This window comes from Xiphophorus hellerii, chromosome 7 (assembly GCF_003331165.1).
Source record: "Xiphophorus hellerii strain 12219 chromosome 7, Xiphophorus_hellerii-4.1, whole genome shotgun sequence".
NCBI classification, from domain to species: domain Eukaryota; kingdom Metazoa; phylum Chordata; class Actinopteri; order Cyprinodontiformes; family Poeciliidae; genus Xiphophorus; species Xiphophorus hellerii.
The window spans coordinates 26,515,063-26,530,718 of NC_045678.1; the positions used below are offsets into that span (position 1 = coordinate 26,515,063).

At 37.9% G+C, this 15,656-nt stretch overlaps 1 protein-coding gene across 4 annotated transcripts in view; it reads right to left on the reverse strand.

Annotated features, from left to right (window-relative positions):
• Positions 1-477: 477 nt before the first annotated feature.
• hdac4 (histone deacetylase 4) overlaps positions 478-15,656 on the reverse strand; it is a 125,668-nt gene continuing 110,489 nt past the window's right edge. For all 4 annotated transcript variants that reach the window (XM_032566760.1, XM_032566761.1, XM_032566762.1 and 1 more), the window contains 3 exons: positions 8,130-8,214; positions 7,029-7,170; positions 478-6,253 (listed from right to left, as the gene is read on the reverse strand). In XM_032566760.1, the coding sequence (XP_032422651.1) occupies positions 6,214-6,253; positions 7,029-7,170; positions 8,130-8,214 (267 nt within the window). In that variant the 3' untranslated portion in view covers positions 478-6,213. The remainder of the gene's footprint in view (positions 6,254-7,028; positions 7,171-8,129; positions 8,215-15,656) is intronic.

Sequence of the window (15,656 nt, forward strand, 5' to 3'; positions counted from 1 at the left end):
AAAAGAGTTCAGGTGTTTTCACACCTGATAATCCAGTAGACTCAGTTTGATTGGGGACTAAAATTGCAACATTTGTTACATTTTCAGCTGCTGAGTCAAACAAACCAAACTCTTTAAAAATAACTGTTCCCCCTCCTCCCATGTGGTGGCGCTACACCAAGAACCACTGAAGGAAACAACACAATAAGTTGTGTAGGCGGGAGGTTGTTTGGAGTTGCACCACTTCCCTTCAGCTTGGTGAAAAAAATCTTTTAAGTTTCCTTCCTTTATAAATGTTTCCCCAGAGTAATTTTGGTGTACCAAAAATAATCTTTGCTTTAAGAGTTGCAACATCATCTAAGCTTTTTGCGGTGAAGAAATTAAATCCGTTTACTATGAATTCACATGAGAATAATAGTTGGGAGAAGAACCTGAAAGAGAGTAAGAAACAGAAAAGTGAAGCTTATTCATCCAGAAATTCAAATATCTTCCTTTGAATTGATTTAAATTTTTATTTTTAAAACAAACCTGTGCCTTTAGGAAGCCATTTGATCCCAATATGAATACTGAAAAGAATGCAAAATAGATCAACAAAACAAATGTCAAGGATGGACTTGAAGACAGTATTAACAGCTGTACAAAAAAAGAAAAGAAAAATACAAACAAGAGTGGGCCACAATTCCTCTAAGAGATGCAATAGTGCGCTCAACATTTTTCACAAATGCTGATTGTCAGTTGTTGCTGCCAATGGACGTTTGGGGGGCAATTTGTTTTTTTATAGAAGGCCAGGTTGGCTTCAAATGTTTGTTTTTTTTCTTGAATTTTGAAGTGCTAGTGGTCTGTGTTTATATTAATCAGTTGGGAAATAGACAGAGAGAAAGGGAGGAAGGATTTTTTTTCTTTTAAAGAAAACAATTTGCAACTGCATTTTCTATTTACCAAGGTTATCTTTGACATCTGAAAAATTTAAATGTGGGTGTAAGAGATGAATGTTCCTCAGGATGTTCACATTTGAAACATATCACTTAAAGAAAAAGACACACAATGCAGTCTGTTTTCTTTGTCCAAAAAGAATACTTTTATATTATACATGTCAAAGACAATTTTTTAGAGTAAAGGTTTTTCCAGAAAAATGTACTATTTCTGTAACAACGGCAGAACAAGTCAAAAACATAACCAATAATAATAATAAAAAAAACAAAGAGTATGCATTTTATACATATGTAAACCTGGAACAGCTTGTTTTTGAAGCACAGTGGTCATGTACAGAAAACTGGCTTTTTGATTTGTTTCTTAGTGGAATGGACGACTGTAACAAGGAGCTTTAAAAACGTCCAGATGTGACAAAGATCCTAATCATCACCAAAGTGCACTAAAAAGGATAAAAATGTCCTCTGAATGTCACATCTTGCACAGATTTATAACAAAGCCTCCTTCTGTTGCTGCGGTTTACAAAGCGCCCCACTGGAACAGCTTCTACATAAATACAATCAAATCTAAGGTTAGATACTGACTCTACAACTCCAGGTGTGATGACTCCATATGCTACAGGTAAAAAGCACCCAAAGTCCACCTGAACATGAAGTAAAAGCGATCAGACAGTTTGGATACAGTGAAAGTACTAATGTCCTTCAGTGCTGGTATGTGACCTGGGACGGACGGACGGACGGACATGCAGACAAACAACATGCAGAGAGAAAAGAAGAATGAAGTGAAGTTCGGTGAGACCACCCGAATGAACTCAGTTCTCTGAGCTGTTAGAGTCAAAATAAAAGCAGGTCAGCCTCTGAATAAATGGTCACTCTAATAAAAAAGGAATGTCGTGTTTTTTTTTCTCCTTCTCTTTTCGGTAACTGGACATTGTTTTTAAGACTAACTGTGAAGACAGACGGCGCTAGTTTTGGCTGCGTTAGAGAAACCAAAACATGAAGCAGCAGGAAAGCCGCAGGAGTTCTGGGAAGATTCTCCTCCAGTGAGTCAACGCGTGCAGCGATGTCCTCGGATCCAGCGTGAGGTCACGTTCACCCCAGCCCGACCTCGGTCACCTCTGTATACATTCGATATGCACTCGATAAGCAGGCCCAGAGCTACAGAAGAGCTCAAAACAGTGTGTGTTTTGATTAAAAAATGGGAATGTAAAGAGACGTATAAAAACTGATGTCAACCAACATCCTGCTGCAAAGGTCCTCTCAGATCTGCTTCTAGTTTATAAAAAGCTATTTACATTTAAACTGTCATTTAACTTTATTAAGAGGTTAAATAAAAATATGTATTAATTTCATTCCTCTTGTTAAGCATGTAGCTTTTAATTTCCAGAATCGGACATGATTCAAGCCCCTGGAGATCAAATACATTCAGTCCAAATGCAAAAAAAAAAAAGAAGTTGTGCTGAAATGTTGCTAATCAGCAAATATTATCCCACGGTAATACGTTTGTAAAAAAAATTATATCTGACAGTTAATTTTTTTGGTTTTTGCTAGTTAAGACAAAAAAAATATTCTGCTTTGGTCTTTTAGACCGGAGAGCTATAAATCCAAATAAAGGAAATTAATGCCTGCAAAATCAACAAAAGTGATTTAAAAGTATTCTGGTAAGAAAAGAAAACTTATTACAAACAATCAGTGAATCACACAGGAGGACAAATTTACCCTTCAGTCTTCAGGATGACACTAGAAACCTTAAAGGGTCAGTTCAGAGTTTTATCATTGGGGTTCTGTGGACAGTTTATGAGCAGTTAGTGTCTGTCCTACAGCAGACGGCTCTCTCATTGGGTAAGTGATATAAAGAATCCAACCATACAGATGAGTCTACAGCTAAGTCAAGAAGAAAGTGGATTTGTGCCATTAAAAAAAAAACAAAAAAACTAGTGGCTCTAAAAAGTGTCAATTAGGTTTTTGTATCCCAACAAAAGGAAGCAACTATCATTTTCAAAATTTTTCTACCTTTAATTTGGGATATTTCCTGATCAGTTTCACTGTAGACAAACCAACAAATCTATCAGGGTGAAAACAACAGTTACATTAATGTGCATATCTAATACTTTCCAAAACTCTTAATTTAATTTCAGGATTCCCAACAATTATAAATAATCTGATGAATTTGAAATAAAGCTCAGATGTCCTGGTGAGATATTTCTGAGAGTTGCTTAAATGTTCTGCAATCAAAATGGCCTATTTTTTTTTTTTTTGCAAAGGTATCAGTCAGGAGCAGAGCAAAAAAATAAATAAAACATTGAAACCTGCTTAAAACCTCTGAATCTAGTGGCAAACTTGAGCTGCAATGTGCTTGGCACAAAAATACAATCACCAAATTAACACCATATCTTCAATGAGACGTGGCGACAGCATCATGATGTGGAATTACTATTCCTCACATAAAACTGGGACTTTTATCAAGGCGGATGAAGGAATCAACAACTCTACATACCAAAAATGTTCAGGTGTCAGCTCAACAGCTGAAGAGGGATTTTACTTACAAGCACAAACTAAAATAAGAAAAATGAAGAGGAGGAATAAATTGGATTGATCTAATTTATAGGTGAGCACATTTCTACAGGTAATTTTCTCCCCAACATATATTATTTTATCTTATATTTTCAGATTGTACATCATATTAAAGTTGGAATATGTTTTAAAACGGCTCATTAAGGTGCTGGCGCTTTAAGAGCTTGTTTCCACTTTTTAGATCGACTTCACTTTACAAATGTTAAAATCTGAGCACTGTCTTCTGCAGGTAAGACTGACTGCTCATATCCATCAAAAAAAACTAACGCTTAAAAAAAACAAGAAAGTGGAAAAATATGGGGCAGAAAAAAACAACTAATTTCTAACTGATAATTTCAGAATGGTAAATTGAAATCCTACAAGTACAGACAAACATACAGCATCAGAAACATGGAATGACACAGATATGTGCATGAATATGTGAGGCATACTGTAACAGTGTTTGTGGTACCCATCAGATAAATAAAAGCGATAAATCATCACTTGTGAAAGACGAGTAAAACAGACAGAAAACGCTGCTAGAAACGTTAACAGTGACCAAGGACAGCCAAGGTGCTTCAGTAACAACGTTAAAAGGGGTCGGCTGCACATACGACCGATAGAAACCATCAGTGTTGTTTTTTTAAACAAGATCAAAGTGTTCAGTATGTATAGATATATAATATACTTTCTTTTATATATAAATCTACTATAAACAGACAGTAAATACACAATTATCCATCATTTTACAAAGTAGAAACATTTGTATCCCAACATTCCCACCCCACCCACCCCCCCAAAAAATCCATAAACCCAGAAATGTTCTCCTACAACATCCACTACAAAACCGAGTTTGAACCCTCACCTGTTGTGAAGTATGTCAGCTTTACAAAGTAACAGAGAAAAACTGTGAATAATGAACACAAAAAGTCATCAAAGGTCACAGAAGAGCAACAAAACCAATGAGCTTGTTGATGTTGGTGGCAGGAATCCTGAGCAGATCAACCACAGTTCAGAGAAATAGAAAAACAAAAAAATGTCAGAAGGGAGTTTTTCCAAAAGATAGGAGAAAAAAAAAAAGATGGATGATTAAAAACTGATACAGAAAAGTTGCACCAAGCATGGTGTTCGAAATTAGAAGGTGTGAAGTATAATCATTTAAAAATATTTCCATATTTATGATCCTAAAACTAAACATAATCCTGGATTTCAAACGTTTCTGCTGTAGCCGTCTATTTTATTGTATATCTGCAGATTGCAGCCAGCAGAATAAATGAAGGAATACTTTTTTCCCCATCACTTTTAAACAAGAAAACATTTTGGCCTTAAAGTGGTGTTCATTCTACAGCTTCTTACTATTTGAGAAAACTTTGAAGCAACTAAAGGCATGGATCCCAGTTTATCTGTTTGTAACATCATGACATTGCTTTTTAGAGGCATAAAAAATAGTGGGAGGAAACAATATCTAAACCAATTAATATTTCAACAGGCTTAATAATGAACAATCATAACTGGTGTGAGCTGCTTCATATTGATGATGAAAAACTTGTGTTTCAGTGTATTTGGACAGACTGAGATGTTCACCAACCTGCTAAACAGCACCTGACATTTGGAGAGCAGATGTGCTTCTAACAAGGACCTAAAGATGTTAAACCAGCTGCGAGAGGAACGGCAGCTCCAGATCACCCCTCTGGAAAATCCCAGGTGGGATGGTAAAAACAAATTGGCCCAGACGAGAGCAATTACACTCCTCGATAATCTTTAAAAAGTGACACAAATTCTACCGTAGAAACTGTCACTGCCAGTCTGTGTGTGGTAAACAGCAGAAGCTAGATAATTTTGGCTTCAGTATTGTCTAATAAAGAAGATTTTAGCTTTTATGGTAAAAAAAAAAAGAAAGACATTACAGTCTCTCCTTTTAAGTCTTCTTACACTCATCTCTTACTTCTGGGTGAGAAATACCTTCAAAGATGTAACAAAGGGAGAGAAAAAAGCAGAGATGGAGGGAAAGACAGTAGGCTGGTAGAGTAATAAAGGTCAACATGCCAACGTCCTCGAGTCTATGTGCCGGAAACATGCAGGCACCTCTTGTCTTGCCAGGACAGAAACTTCTGAGAAGATTTCTTGATCCAAAATCCATTTTTAAGGCAAAGCTCTTTAAGAGGAGCTCAACAGAAAATCCACTAATTAAAAAACAAAACAAAACAAAAAAAGGCACAAACATCTGTTACTCTCTGAATCCTTGAATCTTCTGTAACTTTACCTAGGAAAAATGCAGAATATTCAACACGCTGATACCTTGAAAAAGCAGGAGTCCATCCTTTAGTGCAGAGTCACATTAACAACAGCTAAGGTGGTTTTGATAAATCACAAAAAAACAAACAAACAAATAAAACATGAGAAGTAGACGACTGCTGTAGGTCTGGTACAGTTCAGACTGGCAGTCAAAATGTACAAGTTTAGTGTTTTTAAAAAGCACTGGAGGCTGTCACTGTAAAATAACTGGCTCTTGTGTCCAACACGGTTAATGCTACCGCTCTGTGTGCAACTAACTGGTGTAAGCTCATCTTCTGCTGTCTGGTTCCTCTGCAAGAGCCACTTTTGTCAGTTCCTGGTTTCATACCAGAGAGAAAAAGGTCTGATCATTTCCAACGACGGTGAAACAAAGGAATCTACTAGGAATCCAGGATGAGGACCGATTCAGCGCTGAACACTGGTCTTAGTGGTCAAAGGCTAACCATGTTTATTTCTTTTACATGGGAGCTTCCTCTTCCATCGGCTCCTCTTCAGCCCTTAGAGAGAGAACACCATAAGGAGAGAAATGTCACACACAGCGTTGTAACATTTTGTGAACTTATAATCTTTCATATTAAGATCATATTTCAGGCATGTTTTGTAGTTTTACAATATTATTATTTTCTTAATTTTAAGATATAAAGACCTTCAGTATCTTTTGCTGCCTAATTATCACTTTATTTTGAGATGAAATCTTTTGTTATTGCTACCATAGTTTCATTATTATAACATTTCTAGCTAATTTTAGCATAATAGCTTTTTGTTACATGCCAATATCACAAACTTCTTTTGTATTGAGAATATTGCTGTTAACAAGGTAAATCATTTTTAATACCCCATTATGTTGAGAAAAATATCTCAAAACTAGTCTTATAATCTTAATAAGACTAAACTAGTCTTGTTGCAACAACAGTTTAATAATCTACAAATCTTGACATAATGAGATCTAATGCTTATTTTCTCAAGATAATCTTTAATATGTTCTTATGTCAAGATGAAACTTGGTTTTATTTTTGAGGTCGTTATTTCATGTATTTATTTCACTGGCCATGTTAACCAGAGAACATATGACCTTAAGCTAATTTTAAAATAATTAAATCTCATTATCCAGAGTTATAAACATTATCTAACAGAAATACGTAAGTTGTATGTATTTGCAGGAAGCAAATGCATAATACTGAACTGTGTTTTAGTGACATGCAATTGCAACGATTTCTTTACAAACACAAGCATTGGGATCTCAGAGAACCGTACAGAGGTCACACCACAGACCTTTTTCCGATGTGCTTGTTAGCGACTGACAACGAAGCCATGGCTGAAACGGTTTCAGCTTCCTCCACGTCACGCTGCAGCGCTTCATTCAACGACCAACCGAGGGTGGAGGCAGAACGCTGGAGAGAGCGCCAATATTTACCTGCAACAAACATAAATAAAAATGGGATGCAAAAGCTGTCCATCTAGAAGAGATCTGCAGAACATGAGCATGAGTTTAATAAATTAAAAGGTTTTGGATGTGAAGTGCAGTGTCTACAGATTTGAAAAACCTGTAAAATATTTTCCTCCCTTTGGCATTTTTTGTGAACAGAATCGTATATTTCATTGTTTTACATTAAGTGAATATTTTTTTTACACCTTTTAAATCTACCAAACCTCAAATATGGCATCCGTTGAATGACCATTGTTATGATTTTTCACAAAAATACAGAAAGAATCAGATCGTCTTTGCTAAAACTGGCATTTAAAATGGCAAGCATAAATAAATGAAATAAATACAAGAATATTTGTTACTTATGGTGAGGACTGAAGTTAATAATAGCATTTATAAAACAATTTGGAGAAAATATGTTATGTAATCATTGATTGATGTTTTGGTCTGTAATAAATGAATGAAACTTGCATAACTCAATATACATGATTTCTCTGGCATGCATTTTTATAAAAAATAATATAAACATTATTTTTTTTATGTGTATATGACAGTGTGACAGTTTTATTGCTAAAACTGTCACAGATGACCCAGGTGGAGCACAAAATGAATGACTTACAGGGCTAAACAAGCTTTAAATGTCAAATCTTTTTAAAAAGGGATCAGCTTTTATAAATAAGAGGTGCATAAAAAAACCCACCAACAATGACAATTTTGGTACCTTCAATTGTTTTTTATTGTTCACTACAACCTGGAAGTGGTAATAATATCACTTCTTTGCTTTCTCCCTTGTGATCTGTAAAACAACTGACTCAATAACTTTCAACAGCAGTGATTTCATAGGTGATATCTGGAGGTATTACAATTTAGAAAAGCCTAATTTAAAAAAAAAAAGATATAAAATGAGAAATGTGTACAGTTGGCTGCGATGTGAGTGATCTACTCACTCTGAACCTCGATGACTTTCTCCATAGAGCGCACAGCATTAGCATTTGGTTTCTGCTGCAGCACCTCGTAAGGAATGGGGTCCAACTGAAACAGACAGAAAATTAGATTAAAAACATTTCTGGCTTAATGTTTTCATTTCTTTACCAGCTCCACCAGACAACTATGACACTATTTAATGTGCTTTTACTGCAATTTAATTCATGTATTCTGGAACAGATGGCAGCCTACATCTACAGCGAATCTAACTCAACATCCAAGCATTTTATTTGTTGGTATAATAGCTGCAGCTTGATAAATACTCTGTGAATGAGTTCCACAGGTGTTCAGAAAGTTTTCTCCAAAACCCCATTTGACCCGATGCAGTCCCAACGCGGTTTACAGGATCATTTCTGAAATGCTGACCACAACCCACTGTTAAGTCAATCCAAGAGGTTGGGAACAATCTCAAGCTGCTGACACAATAAAAAAAAAAAAATCCTGTCTGCAGATGCACGCCTCTTCCCACTCCTCGACAGCTTTGCTACTCTTTGACATAAACTACACTGTGTGCTTTGTTCCGAGTCCCACTCGAAGGAAGCACATGGGTATACGCAGATGCATATACTTGGAAATGGCCAGTTCATACATACACCTCGGCGAGAACGGCTAAATCTATAAAAAAGAAACGAAAAAAACCCCTTCCAAGCCACAATTCAGAGCAAACAGAGCTATTCCCTCAGGTGCCTTCCTAACCCGGAATGATTTAATTTCCCCTTTGGCCGACGATTCGTTCGACACTTTCACATCCCGTTTCGGTACACAGCCTCATTCAGCTCCACATTCCTCCTCAGACGGCACACATCCCTGTTCTGCTTTGTCATAACCCCAGAGGAATAGCACGCCAACATGGAAACATGGAAACGGAGACATGCAGAGTTAGAAAGAAGGGAAGAAAAAAAGGTTTGGCTTGACATTTGGAGAGCAGGATGCCAGAGAGAAAAAGGGGATGGTTGGTCTGCCGAGGCCAAGACTAAGAGTTTTATTTTAATTAAAGCAAATAGAATACGGGAGGGGTCCGCTGAGCCGAGGGAACAAGGCACTTTGGGGAGAGATGGATACTTTAATCCTGCTGTGGCACGACAGGCTACATCATGCACTCAGCATCAGCTTGAGGAGTATGCACGCATTCAGCTCATGCACAGCTCTTTTAAGTAACTTGTTACATGACTAACACTTTTTCAAATAACAGGGTCCCATTAATGCTGCAACTTGAACATACTTTTTATTGCCATAAGAATCAGGGCGCCTCTTGAAGCATCCGAAGAGCTGAGTCAGACTCTCTGGTCCAGTACTAAATTAGTTCAGATCTTACATAAGAACAGGAACTTATTGTGTCAACAGGTAACGTCTGCAGATAATACACAGCTCTACATTACATTGTCACCAGGTGACACAGAACCCATCCAAGCACTGAAAAAATGCATTGGTGCCACAACTTTCCATAACTTTCTCCAGCTGAACAGAAACAAAACTGAAGTTGTTATATTTGGACCTGAAGATGGAAACTTTTGGTCCAAAGATAATAACTGAGTCAGCACACAGCTTCAGCTATTCCAGCTAGAAACTAGTGATCAGGTCTGTAATCTGGGTGTGGTGATGAACTCCGACCTGAACCTTCAGAGTCACATGAAGATAATTACAAAGTCGGCCTTCTGTCACCTGAAGAACATTTCCAGAATTAAAAGACTAATGTGGACGTGCATTGGTGGCGTAGGGGATAGTGCAACCCATATTTAGAGGCCTCGAGTCCTTGACGCGTCCGGCGCGGGTTTGACTCCCGGACCTAGCGACATTTGCCGCATGTCTTCCCCCTTCCTGTCAGCCTACTTTCATATAAGGGACACTAGAGCCCATAAAAAAGACCCCCTGGAGCGGTAACAACAACAAAAAAAAAAAGACCAATGTCTCAGCGAGATCCAGAGAAACTCATCCATGCACTTATTTTTAGTTGCATTGATTTCTGCAATAGTGTCTTCACAGGTCTGCCTAAAAAAATCACGACAGCAATGTTTATTGGTTGTTTCATATTTGGTTACTGCATTATGTTTTTATGGTGCAAAGCACTTTGAACTGCCTTGCTGCTGAAATGTGCTATACTAATAAACTCCACTATCAAAATCATTGAATTCATGGACTCCAGTCACACAGATCACAGGTGTAGAAAATCAAGCACCTGGGAACGCAAACTGCCTCTACAAACATAATATGTGGCAGAATGGGTTGTTCTCAGATGTTTAAATTATATTTGGTGCCTTACAAAAAATAAATAAATTCTAAAGCTGTTCACAGAACGGTGGAAAGACCCATGAATTTGAAACTGACACAAATGAAATGGACGCTGTATGAAAGTGGCACAATGTTCCTGTGATTGTGGCTAAGTGAGAAAAAGCAGGACTGATTCATCATTAGCATCCTAATGTTTCCACATTGGGAGACTCAGATCATCAATCTTTCAGTCAAAGTGCACTTCTCCAAAGGTTCAGCCCATGCTGCTCCAGCTTTCCTCGGCTCCCTGTCAAAGCGAGGTCAGGGGTTCTCCGGGGCTTGCTGGAGTTCAGCTCAGAGCAGAGCTGGACGGGGGCAACTTGTCAGTTTGATTGACAGCTAGGCTCGGCTTGTAAACTTTAATGACTCTCGTCATGGTACCCCAGGGGCCCAAACTCAGCAGGTAGGGTAAAGACGCACATGAATGAGCAAAGGACACATGAAGGAATATTGTAAACAAGCCTACATTTGTTCCTGACGTCATCCGTAGCAGGAACACATTTTGCTGCTTTTACCTGCACACTGAATGTGTCGCGGTCTTAAAAAGTCAGACAGACATGTTGGATTTAACCGATCTCTGAGGATATCTACGTCCCGGCCAACAAAACCAAGACAAGCCATGAGCTGAGTGAGAGGAATGTGGCCCGGTAAAAACATTCCTAAGGGAGGCTCAAAGCAAAACAGTGGAAAGATGAGGAATTCTACTTGTTCAGCAAAATAAAAAAGTGCACAAGGCATTCATTGTTTACCGCTTTGTCCGTGTGTACATGCTAGCAGCCGCTAAAATTGTCTGATTATGTTATGCTAACTGAACAAGGTAATCACATGCATTGTGCAAAGCGGGCAACCTTTTCAGATAAGTTTCTTCTTGGATTTTGTTTTTCTTTTGGGGGGGAGGAACAGTCAGGCTTACAGGGCGACAAGTGAAGCTGAGCAATTTTACTGTAACTGAAGAGCAAACACGCTTAATGACCTCACGGACGGCTGGCAGCAATTAGCATATTAGCTAGTTGTTTATCAAATAATTGCTAACAACCATGGTTTGGAGTTGGCCGACATCTGTACTGGAGCAATCATCAATTAGTACAGAGGTCAGAGTTCACTGGCGTAGTTGCAAATGCATCATTCATGAGCTATTTAAAGAAAAAAAGTATTGGTGATTAAACATTAGAGAAGAGGAAAAAAAGGCCTGTATTGGACATTTGGTTTTTTGTTTCATTTTATCAAGTTCGAATAAGTGGTTTTAAACAACGTAGATGGTCTTGTTATCAAAGCATTGCTGTACTGCTCACAAACAAGCTATAAGACACTATAAGACAACACAGAAAGGGAAAAACGAACATGTCTGAGGACACGTCTCCTGCTAAATTTGCCACAAAAGCAAAGTAAAGCTAACTATCAGTTAGATGTTTAAAAATACATTTTAAAAAGACACAAAATATACTATTTAACATGACATTTTAACAATGTCCAGAGATATGGGTGGTTCATTCAGATTGAAAGGGAGTGAAGCTATTAACCGTCTGCTATTAGCAGATAACAAGAAGGCTAAATATAATAAATATAATAAATATATTTATAATGTATATCATAATAACAACATATATAATATAGATTATGATTTTTGTATCTCCTATCACATCTATTTAAATTAAAACTGCAAAAATCCCATTAAGTAATATGGCACCACACCTGTCTTCTTGTAAAACGAAGAATAGGACATTCAGCCCACATGTTTGGATCAGAGATTTTTATTATGGCATGTTGCGGATCGAGGAGCTTCCCAGACAATACAGAGCCTCAGACGGTTTGATGCAGCATAAACAAAAGCACAGCTGACCAGTTAATCCAGCTGTGGTTTAATGCCTGGACCCACTCAGCTTTACCACACACAGACCCACATTTAGCCAAGAACTAAAGTTTATTCTGGAGGAAAAACTCACTTACTGGACATGCTTAAAAAAAAAAACTGTTGTCCATTGGATGCCCAGGCAGGCTGTAGTCACTCACAGTTTTTGTTTAAATTTAGCTTTGGAGTTGCTATATGAGGCTAAAACACAACTTTAGATGGTGAATCAAAACTAAAATAAAAAGAGTGAGTTTTTATTCTTGTCTTCTCACTTGGTTCTACACCGACATTTCCCAGCAACATTCCAGAGTCATTACGGGGACCTTACAGGAGAGCATAAAAATGCTTTCTTCCTGGTGTTTCAATCTGATTTTAAGTAGGTTTTTTTTTTTTACTGTCGCCCTTAGCAATCAAAGATAAAAACAACAAAAAGATCTGCTTTTGTTCAATCAGCTGACATCATTGTTCCCAGCTGGACAAGTCAGGAAAACTTTAGAATGGAGCACTAAAATGCTGTGCTATTTACTTATCAAAGAATTCCTTTAACATTCTCCAGACAAGTTCTCTGGAGAAGATTGAATCACAACCTATTTTAATTAAATTAATCTAGAAATTAATCTCAACACATGCACATTTTGAGTAATAATAACCTACATTGGATTCATTCTGATTTCAATCCATTTCATTCTTCCACAGGTACAACAGTTTACAGAGCTGCTGAATTACGACAGTTTCCTCCTTCTCAACTTCAAATGATTGCTCGGTTTCCTTTAACTGTCTGATCCCTGGACCCAGACTGACCCTGCTGGAAGAGGTGTGAGGGTAAGCGTTTTCAGATGTGGGCGAGAGCGCTGCCCTGCAGGGAAGGGGGACTGGACGCCCCCTGTTGCCTCCTGCCCATTCTCAAATTCTCAGCTCAATATGGCCACCACCCAGAGACCTCCTTCAAACTCCTGCAGGTAGAGGTGCCCCGCCGACTGCTGAAACATTAGAAGCAAAGCCTCTGGCACATTTCATTATCTGGCTGTAGGGCGGTATGGTAAGAAACAAGAAACCGGTCTCTCAAACTGGATGTTCAGGGAAGAGAACTATGACAGCAAATAGAAACCGCCCCTTGGAGATGTTCTTGAGTTTCTGAAACCTTTCCAGATGTCATAGTGTTGTTGTGAGCTGAAGCCATGTTACAATAAGTCTCTAGGTACTGTGGTAACCAGTGGTGAAGATGTGCAAAGAAATCTTGGAAAACTTTTGAGACAATTGATCATTTGTGAAAAGAAATCTTTAAACAAGGAGTTCACGTTCAATATATTCCTACAACACACCTGAATCAAAAGGCTGGATTACCTTCTTGGCATGTCAACACATTTTGCAAAGGTCTGGTCATTAACCATTTATTTGACTTGGGTGTATTGGAGCAGGGATGAATGCAAAAGTTCCAGGACAGTTGCAGTCCTGCTTTGAATGTTTTATTAATACTATGCAAACTCCCCTTTTGTCTGCAGGGCAACACTAAATCTTCTCCTATAACTTTTTATAAGCATACAGAAAGTGGAGTTGACTAAATCAGTGTGTCCAACTCCAGTCCTCAGGGCTGGTTTCCTAAAGGTTTCAGATGCAGCTGCTTCTGCACAACTGGTTCAATGACTGAAATATCTCCTGAACATGTCACTTAGACAGACAGGGGCTTGATAATGAACAACCATATATTTAAGGAAAGATCTAAGACATGCAGGGTATAGATTCTTGACTACTGACTATGGATATCACTGCTAGAGATAATCCAGTGTCCTGGGTCCTTGCTAATGCTCCTGAGGCGGCCATGGAAGGATGCTGATTTTTGTGTCAGGTGTCCAGTTTTCCTCTGTTGATATGGCCATATGTTTTCAGAAAAGATATCATGATATGCTGAAGAAATTTTTATATCACATATCATAAGTTATTTCCTCCCTTTGGTTCACTTTCTCTGGTTTCTCTGCTCGACAGTCCTGCACTCCCTCTTTAAGGGAGGGTTTACATATAAGTGAACTAAGACATGTCTTCAAGCAGACCAGAGTTCACTTGTTAGGTCTGCACCAACGTTTTGAGCTTTCACACCTGGCCAAATAAGTGAAACTCTGGTCCATTTCAAGTGAACCAAGCAAACCGTTCTAGTGTAAAAGCAGTCTTGATCTCATCTGATGAAGTCTCCTGGGTTCTGCAAAGGCTTGCATGTTTACATTTGTTATGGTAGGTGAAAAGAAGGGTTTTCCAATTCCAGCCTAATAACATTTTGTTGTGTTAAACTTTTAGAATGGAGCACTAAAATGCTGTACTATTTAGATACGGACACGTTTAGGTGAGGAGCTACATTCTTGTAGAGGTTTAAGAAGATCTGAATCATTCACTCAATAAAATCCTGAGTGAGTGATGTGTACAGATCCATTAAGTTCTGTATTCTTTAACAGGTTTCACACAAAGGAGTATTTTCATATAATAAAACAATTCAAGCAAAGTAACTGCAGTGTAACTTGACGATCTAAATGTTCCAGTTTTTACGATTTACAAATCTTGATCCCTTATTGTTCAGTTTGTTTTGCTTGAACTCCAAGATCAGCATGGGGCTACTTTATTTTTTTCTCATCAATGCCAAAAAACACAGCTCAAATAATCTGCAGAGAGGAAACAAGTTGTCCTAAGATGCACAGATATTACTTTAAATGTGATTGAATTTGATATCAAGCTGAAAATATTTTAATAGGTCTTGTGCAATTGAATTTTTTCATCAGTATAAACAAAGTTTGGTGTAAAATGAAGGCTGGAAAACACACAAAAACATATCTGGGCTTTATGATGTGATGTGACATGGTCATCATAAGCACTGATATTGGGTCATATGAGGGTTAGAAGAATTTTAGATGCTTATGTTTTTTTATAAATCATAATCTACACAAACCCAAAAATAAACAGCTTTAGGAGAGGGTTCCCTCAAAACTGACAGCATATATACATAGCTAGTCCAACAGCATAGCATCAGAGCGGCCATTTTCTGCACATATATTTGAGGTTATTCTGATTATTGCCTCTGTATATACTGCCAGTGCAAATACATTTCAGTAAAGCATTAGAAATTACTGTAAATTGTCAACATACACTTCTGTAGATTAAAATTCCTTCTTAAAGCTACATTTTGAAGATAAATAGCAGGCTACATATATTAAATGCAGCTCCAAATAAATGAGCTTAGAAGAGAAACTGTTCTGCTCTGTGTCACAAAGCACCAGTGTTTTTTGAGTGCCACAGATCAGCCCACACACTCCCTCAATTACTCCTTCTGCCTGGAAATCCTCGCCCTCTGACGTGTTTGTGTGCAGCGTGCGTATGTTGTTGTCCTGCT